The following is an 11,261-nucleotide window of genomic DNA, read 5'->3' as shown; positions in this document are numbered from 1 at the left end:
GGGGGGTGGCTGCGGGGCTGCTTGTCAAAGAAGAGCTGGGGGTCTGCGGGCAGGAGTCAGGTGGGCCTGGGGGAGAGGGGACAAGCAAGCACTGCCTCAGCCTTAAACGTCCAAACCCGCTCTTCTGGTGACATTAAAACCCAAGGAACACTCTGCACCTCTTGCCCTGTGACTTAACCGTACTGCTCGTGAGTTTGGGGCTATTTCTTACAAGCAGCATTAAAAATCCCACCTGCCTCTTTGGTTATTTTCTTAGCCCACGACTGGTGTCCTGTACAAAGAGGATAACTACATTATAATGACCACTGTGGATAAAGAAAAATACAAGTGTATTCTTCCACTGATAGCAAGCGGCAGCGAGGTAAGTTCAGGCAACTCATCTTTGTAGTTATCAAATCTTTACAGCATCTTTTCAGTTCCTTTTTTTTTTTTCCAAAATACCTTTTTTTTTTTTTTTCCTCCTCTAAAAGGAAAATCCTCCACAGAATGCCTCCCAGTTTTGGCAGGTGCCTCTTTTGATATTACATATTAGCTCTGTGCTAAGTGGGGCCAGTCTGACCAATCTTGAAGTCCTTGTTTGGCAACAAACAATTGCTCTGATGTTTTATTTATTTGTAGATCTGTCACCGATTGGGAAATTCTTGTGTTTTAAGTAATATTGTCACATTCTAGGCCAGTAAACAGCTCCAGAGGTTGCTGACACCACTGTCGTGGTCGCTGTCTCTGAGAATACTCAGTGGTGCTTCTGCCAAGCTTTATTCTGTGTCATCTCTTCCTTGACCAGAAATCAGAGTGCACAGTGTGGGGTTTAAATGTAAAAACAAAACCATCTGTGCAAGAGGCAGTGGATGGAGGAGGCCTTTGGTGGGGTTTATCACTGGCCATGTGTTCCTCCAGCAGCTCAATTTCCCCACGCTGTGAGAGCTTGCACAGACAAGCTGTGATCCTGTGCTGGTGGGGATCTCCTTTTTCACAGTTGTTTTGCCCCTTCTTACTAAATTACATTTGTTTTTTTTTTGTAATCACCACACAGCTCCTCCTGGACAGGAATTAATGAGGCTTTGTACCTTTTAATTTTGTGAGATGGGTTTGGTTTGGTTGTTTTGTGTTTTTAAAACTTGCAAATGAATATTAACTAACCAAACTACTGTTAATTTTAACATGATGACATGTCCTCCTGTTCTAGGAAGAAGAAAAGGACTACAAAGGTCCTACTCCAGGAGAACTGCTGGAACCTCTTTTTAAGCAAAGCAGCTGTTCCTACAGAGTATGTCACTTCTGTGTTGGTAATTTAAATGCTAATCAGAAGCTTACAGCCCAGCCCATTTCAAGGCTCAGTGTAGAAAACTCTTTGGATAACTACATCTCAGACTTCAAGTACCAGTTCAGCCCCAAATAAGGTCTCTCCAGCTTGAGGAGTATGTCCTAATACTGCTGATAAAATTCTGTGTAACTCAAGATGTCAGGATTCAGATAAATTGGGTTGCCATAGCAGCAGTTTTACAGTGTGGGTTTAAAACACTCCCAGGAGTGAAGCCACAACGTGTGGCAGGCTGATGAAAAGCATTTATCAGAAAGTGTTAGGAGACCAAACCAAACGTGTCTGTGGAGATTCTGAGAGTTCCCCTGGTTTTTGTTAGCTGCTGTGCCAGTGCAGGGGCTCCTGTCTGTGCAGGATGAGAGCAAACCTGATGCCAAAGAGGCTGCTTCTGAGAAGCAGAGACAGCACAAGGGGGCAAACCTTAGAGCTGCACAACATCCCCCCCAGCCCCAGTGCTCTGGGGGCACGTTTAGTCTCCTTACATCTTATTTCTTTTCTTTTATCTGTCTGCAAGTTAAGGAACCTTTGCCTGTGGGTTTATTTGGAATATAATCAAAATGCCTGGGGAGCACTGAGACCATTCACTGTGCTGTTGTGTTTGAGGGTGCCCAAGCACACCCACTTGGGCTGCATTTCCTTGCTGCAAGAGCCAAAATTGGGGGGGAATTGGGGGTTTTTTGAGGGTGTAATGTATCTGAACTGAATTTTTTTTATTTTAAGATTGAATCTTACTGGACTTATGAGGTCTGCCACGGGAAACACATCCGTCAGTACCATGAGGAGAAGGAAACAGGACAGGTAGGCTGCTTACAATCCACAGCCTCAAACCTCCCCCTTCTCCACTGGCACATTTGTGCTCAGCTCCTCTGGGAGACTTGGATTCTTGTACCTTGGAAAAAGTCTGGAAAAAGGTAACTGAAATATGTTTTAACTTCTTCTGATTGTAGAAAATAAACATCCAAGAATACTATCTGGGGAATATGATGATGAAGACCCCATTATCAGAGCCAGGTTTGTCTTTGGTTGTTTTCCTGATGCTCATTTCTTTGGGTTTTAATTATTACTGCCTGAGAAATACCCTGTAGAAAAATGATTCTCAGTGCCAGAAAATAGAATTTTTGTAGATTACTGATTTTTTTTACAGTATGTTTTCAATTTCTTTTAGCACTTCATGTGCCATCCATCCTGACAGTCTTGCTGTGCTAATTAATTAGATTCACTAATCTGCATTAGCATCAGGGAAAGAAAATGCATAAGAAACAGAACCAATATGTGCCAGGCCAGACTTTGCTAACAAAGACCATTTCCACTCACTTTTTGGGTGGGGAGAAGTGCCTTGCAAACTGTGAGCAGAGGGCAGAGTGTGTAGCACAGGCTGGGCTCTGCTCTTCTGTCCTAAAAAGTAGTCTGCAAGCCCAAACACCTGCAGCCTTTGCAGCATCAAATGATCCTTGGAACTGTTGGAGGGTTTTCTTTTATTTAGGGATCCTGGCAGAGATCTTCAGAAGTACTCAAGTGAGACCTAGGTGGAAATTAGGTGGCTGAGCTCCAAACTAAAACTGCAGTTCAGAACAATTTTTCTGAGTGCTTGAAATTTTGCCTGTAAGTTATTGTGGGTGCTGAAAGTTCTGTGGTTGCACCTGCCAAAATCTGCTTCCCTGGGTGAGCACTTTGGCAGTCGCCCAAAGAAATCCACAGACTGAGTGTTCATGCATCAGAGTGGATAGAAACAACAGAAAAAAACACAGTCTAGGCTTTTTTTAAAACAAATTCTAGGCTAGCCTGTGTAAGGTGGGCACCACCATCTTCCCCTTCCTAGAAGTGATTAAGGTGAATGGCTCAGTCTTGGAGGGGATTTAGAACTCCTAACCCCATTCCTTTGAACTCCTGCCTGGAGCCTTCAGCTGGGTGTGTTAGTCCTGAAGAGAAGCTTCAGAAGCTGCACTGTTTGGCATCAATCTGTGAGCTGACAGGGCTGGTTGGTGCTGCCCTCAGTCCTGCACAGAGGTGCCTCCTCCTCCTCCCCAGATGTGCAGGAGACAAAAGGTGCCCTTGGAGTTACCTGCCCTGGGGGCCAAATGCTGAAGTTACATGTGGTGATACTTCAGGTCACCCTGTCTGAGCCTTTCAGGATTTTGGCACCCCCCTGTCTTTTCCTGCACAGCAATTCATGCTGTTTCTAAACCTGAGGAGTGTGCCCCCTGAGGCTGGCTGGCTGGACCCCACACCCCTCTTCATTTCCTTTCCTTCCTTTTCTGCACCTGCCAGTTCATGAAACCAGCTCTCAGCAGGGCACACACAAAGTCCTGGCAAATACACCAGCCAGAGCAATTTCTCTGTTTATAACTTACCTCCAGTTCACAGACTTTATGCTTACCTTGTTCTTAATTATTCCCTAGATCCAGAAGAGAAGGAAAGTCCAAAAGAAAGTGCAAAAGAGGCAAGTGAAAAACATCTGTTTTAACTTCTGCTGTCAATAGTGAAGGTGATTTATAGATGAGGAGGTTGTGGAATTGGTTCCCTACAAAATAAGTATCAAAAAAAGAGACTGTTCCTGAGCTGCACTCTCCTCACTTCCATCAGTCCCAGCTCAGGAAGCTTATTTAGCCTAGCTAGTCAAATTTCTTCTCCTTCTACTTATTGAAAGCTATGCTAATGTTAAAGGTAATTGAGATTAATTCTGTGCTCTTCTTTTATGAAGACAAAACACATAACCACAGAGTTGTGTGATGGTCTGGCAGCAGTTGTTTCCTCCAGCTGCACCAGAGATTCCAGTCTGCTTGGTGACACTTCTATGCAGTGGAGTCCATTGGAACTTCATAAAATGACCTTTTGGGTAGGGAGAAATGCTTAACAAAACCCCACAGCACAAAATCCCTGCAGGATTTCTGAGCTGACTTGACCCATCCCCTCATACCCTGGCCTTCCCTTTTCCATTCAAGAACACTTCCATTTGTGGAGGCCTCAAACCTCCATTCTGAGGTACTCACTTGATAGCAAAATGGGATTACCTGAAGCATGTTGGAGTTTGGGATTGGCCACAGAAGAAAACCAGCTTCTTTGTGGTGTAACTTCTCTCAATTTCATGAGGAAGTTGAATCTTCTACTGACTTTTTTTTGGACAGTATTTATGATCTGCTGTCTTGGTTCAGTCCATAAAGAATTTAGACCTGAAGCTTGTGTAAGTGGAAGGGAAAGAATATGTCACATGTTGGGTGGTGCTTAAAGTAACCCAGACCTGCTGGGAGTAGAGGTTTATCTTGAGTCCTGCTCAAACAGCAGCTATCTCCAGATAGATCTCCTGAATATTTACCCTCCATGACATGCATAGGCAGAATTTTTTTGTTTTTAAAGGAAAAAACAGTTGTTTCATTGGGAAGGACAGCAAGGGAAGGCACTGGGGCCCCTTTCTGTCAGCCTGTTTGTACACAGCCAGGACAGATCTTCATTTCCTACCTGTGAATATTGGAGTAAGTGACTGGAAACCAAGGAGCACCCAAGCAGTGAAGCTGCCAGCACGTCCATTTTTTAGCCTCAGGAAGGTCTCATTGCTCTATTAATGATGGAACAGTCTTCAGGAGAGTCAGTGGCCTGTGACAGGGTGTTCATGGTTTGAAAACCAGAGGAGGTGGGATAGAGAAGGGTCTGGGGTCAGTGTTGTGAGCACAGCCCAGTTTGTGGTGCCCCCAAGGCTGTGTCAGCTGCAGCAGCACGGGTAGAAGGTGGCCTGGGCTGTGAGTTCCAGCATGGCTTTGGCACAAACTGAACCTTTGGTACCCAAGAACTTCATCTGCTTCCAAGACAGGAGCCAGGGGAGGGACTTCCACTAGCTTGGGGAATTAATTTCTGAAAGCAGATGCTGGAGGAAAGCTGAGAAGGAACAAGTCTGAAGAGAGCTGAGTGAAGTGCACCCAAATGTGAGATTTTCTCTCTGTTAGCTGCAGTAACAGGGGCTGGGATGCCCCGGGCTGGGTGTGCTGGGAGGTGCAGCACAGGTATTGGGCTGACTGCAGGGGTGTCCTTAGGTTTTCCACAGTGAAGGTGACAAGTCTGGCCAGCCCCTGAGCAGAGTCTGGGTGAGCTGCACCCATCTGGAGCACAGGCAGAGCTGTGCAGTCCTGTGCTGGAGGCAGCTGACCACAACACGTCTGTAGAAACACCAAGTAACCACCCAGGGGCTGGTTTGACTCCAGGAATGTTGGCTCTGAGCAGTGTGATGCTATTCCTCATTCCAGAAGCACCAGAGGAGCTTCACTGTGATGCTTTAACTTCTGCTTTCTTTCACCTAGATCCCTACAAAAAATATAGAAGGGCAGATGACCCCCTACTACCCCGTGGAGCTGGGGAACGGCACGCCCTGCAGCCTGAGGCAGAACCTGCCCAGGTCCAGCACAGTGATGTACATCTGCCACCCAGAAGCCAAGCACGAGATCCTGTCGGTAGCAGAAGTCACCACCTGTGAATATGAGGTGGTTATATTGACACCTCTCTTGTGCAGCCACCCTAAATACAGGTGAGGTGCTCACCTTTTGGCCAGCACTTCAAATGGTCGCCAGTTCTTGTGTTCACCAGTCGTGTGTCCAGCTGGGACACTGGTATTTATTTTTCAGGTTAAGTTTTCAGGCTAAGTTGCACAACGTTTGCATTGTGTAAGGCTCTAGGGATGGGTTTTGGAGGGGAAGGAATGATTTATTTTCAGCAGGGGAGTTTCTGGCCCTGTCCTCCTGGAGAAACACACGAGGGGCCTTCAGGCTGCAGGTGGCTTAAGAACACCCTGCCTGCTTTTAGTGATTTCAGGGTCTCAGGGGATCATCTTTGTGCTATGCAAAGACTGCAGATGGATTTTCTGTGTTTTGTGTGTGTGTAGACCTCAGCTTCTCTGATCTCAGAAAACAAAAACACAGTCTTCACCCCTGACCTTCATGTTTCCTGTAGTAGCACTCCCAACCTCAGGAGCTCCCATCTGTCTCTCTTGCTTTATTGCCTCACATTCATCTCAAATTATTTATATAATTTATAAAATATAATTTGTATCAAATTATTTATTATAAAGCTCAAATTTATTGCCTCAAATTCAGGAGTCATTTTCATATGAAGAATTTACAACTTCAGTGCTACTCTCCCAGAATCAAGTTTAGGATTCTCTCTCCCCCCCCTTGAACTGTACTGTGCCTCTAAGGGATAACCAGAGTCTCAACAGCACAGTTTTGACCTTTCAAGGGTTGTGAACAGAATGGCAAAGTGAGGGTGATGTACAAACAAAGGGGGAAACAACAGACCTGAGTCCTGGATTTCCCACATCCACAGATGTCAGAAGAAGTGAGCATTTCATCACTGTGCTGAAACAGGCAGCAAGGACAAAAGGATGAAATCCTCACTCCTGTGTTCTGTAAGCACTCGGCAGCTGGAGTTACACTCCTGTTAAATATTGAGTCTCAGCTCTAAGCTGTCTCCTGTGGGTGGGCTGGGTGATGCTGTGTTACCTGTCACACTGCTGGCTGTTCCTGTAGGAGTCTTTCAAGCCTCTGCAACTAGAAAGTGCAGAGGGGATTTGTTCTGTGGTTTGAGGAGAAGAGACTTGTGAGCTGCTGCCTCCTCAAGGCAGGACGTGGAGGGCTTCCTGCCTTGCCAGCAGGAAACACTGAAAATAAACACACCAGATCTTCATCCTCCCACTGACATCATCTTGGTAAATACAGCTGGGTGGAGGCAGCAGCCTGGAAAGGGCTGGAGTCAGCCCAGGCTGCAACAACCAGGCTCCTTTTAATGCACTTCTGGAGCAGCACTGAGCAGAGTCCAGCCACCAGCAGCTCCCCTCTGCCCCAGCTGCCTCACCCAGTCACCCCCTTGCAGGGACTCACCTGAAGTAGAAGTGGCTTTTTTAAAAGCTGGTGGGAGTTGAGGAGAGGGAGGGAGGCAGTGAAGAGCAAGACTTGTTGACTGGAACATTGGTCTTGGTGTTTTTTAAATTAAACTTGGGTAAAATTGAGCTTCTTTGAGACAGGGCTCATGTAATCTGGAGTGCAGTTAAAAGTTTTCAGATTCTTGTAACTACAGTGATGATTATGCAGCTACTGCTGGCTGAGGCTTTCCTGGAAAGGCTTATTTGGTGTTTTAATGAGGCCTTCACTGAGCTCTGGTCACTCCACTTCACCTTTTTTGTGTAATAACTGATGTGCTGGTGCCTTGTTTGGGCAGGTTCAGGGCTTCCCCTGTGAACGACATCTTCTGCCAGTCTCTGCCAGGATCCCCACTTAAACCCCATAACCTGGAACAGCTGGAGAAACAGCAGGAGATGATGAAGGTGCCTTTCAGGAGGGTTAAGGAGGTAGGATTTGCTTCATTTTAAATAGGAAAGTGTTTCTTTTCTATGTTGTAATACAGACAACTTCCAGCTCCACGGAGCAAGTTCTCTGACAGTTGGGTCAGACCATGTTGAGTCTTTCAAATACTCTTTAAGCTTGTTGAAATCATCTGTAATTTACCATATTTTGAAGGAAAATAAAGCAAGTCAGTTTGGGCTACTGATTTGAAACTGTTGTAGCCTTCAGTTTACAGACATGTTAATTGATTGACTTTTTTTTTAAGCTGTGGCTGCAGGCAGTGGAAACGAGGACAAAATGCTCTCACACTTTCTCCCTTCATCTGACTTCCCTCAGTTCAATATAAAGTAACTCCCTCAAATTGATGAGACTTTGCAAGGGACCTAGGAAATCTAAACGGGTCTCTCTGTGTGTAACTCTGATTTCAGGAAGAAATCCATCCCTCATCCAAGGAGGAGAAGTTCTCTGCCATTCACAAGCCCGTTGCTGTCGGAAGCCACCAACTCTTGACTGTGGGAACGACCCACATCTCCAAACTGACAGATGAGCAGCTCATAAAGGAGTTCCTTAGTGGCTCCTACTGCTTCCACGGGGTGAGAAGTAAAGCTGTGCCCCATCAAACACCTGCTCCCCACCTGCACATACTGCTGGGGCTTTCTTCAGGTTTTCTGATAGTTGCCTTCTTCCAGTAGTAAAGTAGAGCATGAGAATTGTTCAGTGCCAGTTTTCATAAGGAGAAAAGAAAACTATTGATAAAACTTATTGAGGCTTCTGAAATTCCCCCTGACTTTGAAAGGGGGGAAGTATTTCTTTAAAAATATATATATATGAGTAGTTTAAGGAGTTTAGTCTTGTGTGGCTCTTCAAAGTCTTTGCTTAAAGTCATTTACTCCTTGCTGATGTCAGTTAGCCAAGTAGGAGATTCTCTTGGAGTACACCATTAAGGAGTTTAGTCTTGTGTGGCTCTTTGAAGTCTTTGCTTAAAGTCGTTTATTCTGTTCCTTGCTGATGTCAGTTAGCCAAATAGGAGGTTCTCTTGGAGTACACCTTGAATTTTGGAGGCTGGGAACTGAACTAGTCAGTGATTTAGGGCCTGGAGGGAAAGGGGTGTGGCTGTTTTGGGGGGGTTTGGTTTGAATGCTGAGGCTTTACCTCCTCCTAGGGCGTGGGTTGGTGGAAGTACGAATTCTGCTACGGCAAATACGTCCATCAGTATCACGAGGTAAGCTGGAAGAGTTTTGTGTTCTGCCACTAGGTGGGGAGGGAGGGAGGGGAAAAAATCATAGAATCCTAGGCGTCCTTTTCTTGGCTGCCAACAAACATTTTGGTTTTAAAAAACCAAACATTTTGGGTTTAAGAAGTTGGATTTCACCAAAGAAATCCTCCCCATCCTGCCTCAGCTTATGCAGGGGGATGTAGGGACATCAGGTAGAGCATAGTGGTAATAAAAGCTGAAAAAATAGTTTGGTTTTTTTTTTCTGTGGGAGTGCTCTTCTGGTCAGGGGAGCACTTGTCTGAAGGGCCCAGCAGCTTCACTCTTGACCCCCAGTACCTCCGTCCTAGTTTGTCCCAAAGAGCGTAACGTGTTCCAGGGCCTTGCTCGAGCAGCAGCGTCCCGCCAGGGGCAGGGGGCCAGGAGCAGTGACCAGGAGCAGTGACCAGCTTCTCCCTGGCAGGACAAGGAGAGCGGCAGGACGTCGGTGGTGGTGGGCACGTGGAGCAGGGAGGAGCACCTGGAGTGGGCGCGCAGGAACGCCGCCCGCACCTACCACCTGCGGGAGGACGGCACCCGCACCGTCAGGTACAGGGGGGGAGCTCCAGGGGCAGCCCCTGCAGGGCCAGGGGCAGCAGAGACTGCCAGGAGCAGGGTGCACACGTGGGGCATCCCCCCCACAACGGGCTGGGACCCTCCCAAAGGGTAACTCCACACTTTGGGTAGGGTGCGGGGGGAATATTCCGTTAGTGAGCGATGATTTGCTTGCACAGGGACTGAAGTGCAGCACCCTGAGTAGTTTGGGGTGTGAAAGGGGGGAGACTGGTGAGGAGCTGTAGGCCAGGGGTGAGCTGGGTGCCTAAGGACTGTTGAGCATTGCCCATCTTCTGTGGCAGGATGGTGTCTCACTTCTACGGCAACGGAGACGTTTGCGACCTCACGGACAAGCCCAGGCAGGTCACGGTGAAGTTGAAGTAAGTTCACTTTCCTTGTAAACTGCTTCCTGTGGCAGAGGGGGAAGCCTCTCTTGTCTTCAGAGAGCTCAGGGAAAATGCCACAGATAACAGGGTTTAGTTCTGTGCTTTCTACAGGCTAAACTCAGCAACATTTCTCTTCCCTTTCCAGATGTAAAGAATCCGATTCCCCTCACGCTGTGACCATTTACATGTTAGAGCCTCACTCTTGCCAGTACATCCTTGGGGTATGTAAAGACACTTAAATCCCCTCAGATCAGCTGCCATCTCCTAGAGAACATCTCTAGGAGTACATTTCAAACAGCCCCTTCTTTATAGGGGCTGTTTCATAGAAGTTTCATTTGCTTTGGTGAAAGGAGGGTTGTCATTAATTAAAACTATATTATAATTAGAATAATAATCATTAAGTTACCTTGTTCATGTGCTATGGAGGCCACACCCAGACGTAAAAAAGCACTTGCTAAATATCAGAGCCCAGTGCTGGAGTAAGGTGCCTCTTGGCTTTGATCTCACCATTTCTGTTGCAACCTCTTGTGAGCATTTTTAGCCACGGTTTCATGGGCTTTGATGCTTCTCTCCCTTCTGTTCCAGGTGGAGTCTCCAGTCATCTGTAAGATCCTGGACACGGCAGATGAACACGGGCTCCTTTCAGTGCCCAGCTGAGGCCCCTGGACAAGCCACACCCACCACCGACCCCCCTGGGAGGTGCCAAAGCAGAGATGCTTTCAGCCCACCAGCCTCACCAGCAGAATCCTATGAGATGAGGGACTCGTGAACCACTCTGTCTATAACTATGTGTATATAAGAGGTTATTGAGAAACTTTTAATGATTAAAATCTTGTCTTGCACTTGCTGGCTGAGCTGTGTGTGACACCTTCTGCAGTCACCGTCATCGTTAAGGTATAAATTATCAACCTGAACAAGGCAACACAGACAAGGTCTGGCTTCCAGTGAGGAGCTTGGCTGCTCACAGAGTGAAGAGGTGACACCAATGCTTCTGGGGCAGGAGCTGCAGCAGCTACTCACCATCTGATCCCTCTACCTGACTTTATCCAAGCACAAACACTACCTCAGTTTGGAACTGTATTAATATCACAATCCTTCCTCCTTCTTGAGCTGTTCCTTCTTCCCCCAGCCTAAGAGCCTTCCAAGACTTGATCTCATTAATGCTGCAGGGCTCTTGCTGAGCCCAGGGCTGGTGAGCTGCCAGGGGAGGGAGCTCCCCGAGGGTTCCCTGGGTCAGCTCACTGCAGGGTGCTCGGGAGCAGGGGGTAGGTGCTGGAGGGGTGAGAGCTGGGCAGCGTTTGGGGCTGTACCAATGTGTGTTCTGTGTTGGAGGGAGGTGAGCCCCCTCGCTGTGCTTCCTCTCTCCCAAAGCTGTTGTGCAAGGCAGGGGGGTTTTGTAACCCTGTCGGAGGGAAGTCCCCCAG

The 11,261-nt window shown here is 47.1% G+C and overlaps 1 protein-coding gene across 1 annotated transcript; it reads left to right on the top strand.

Moving 5' to 3' along the window:
• Positions 1-253: 253 nt before the first annotated feature.
• ERLEC1 (endoplasmic reticulum lectin 1) lies at positions 254-10,494 on the top strand (the record flags this gene model as incomplete). Its single annotated transcript, XM_008940998.1, is given in 13 exon segments — positions 254-361; positions 1,187-1,267; positions 2,042-2,119; positions 2,269-2,332; positions 3,721-3,761; positions 5,611-5,834; positions 7,520-7,649; positions 8,073-8,237; positions 8,807-8,866; positions 9,321-9,445; positions 9,754-9,831; positions 9,983-10,058; positions 10,423-10,494. Coding segments are annotated over 13 exon segments (1,302 nt in total), but the record flags the coding sequence as incomplete, so codon positions are not given.
• Positions 10,495-11,261: the final 767 nt, after the last annotated feature.

The sequence above is a fragment of the Merops nubicus genome, unplaced genomic scaffold, assembly GCF_000691845.1.
Source record: "Merops nubicus isolate BGI_N331 unplaced genomic scaffold, ASM69184v1 scaffold27185, whole genome shotgun sequence".
NCBI lineage: Eukaryota > Metazoa > Chordata > Aves > Coraciiformes > Meropidae > Merops > Merops nubicus.
Note: the sequence above shows the minus strand (reverse complement) of the source record. Positions and strands in the feature narration are given on the sequence as shown.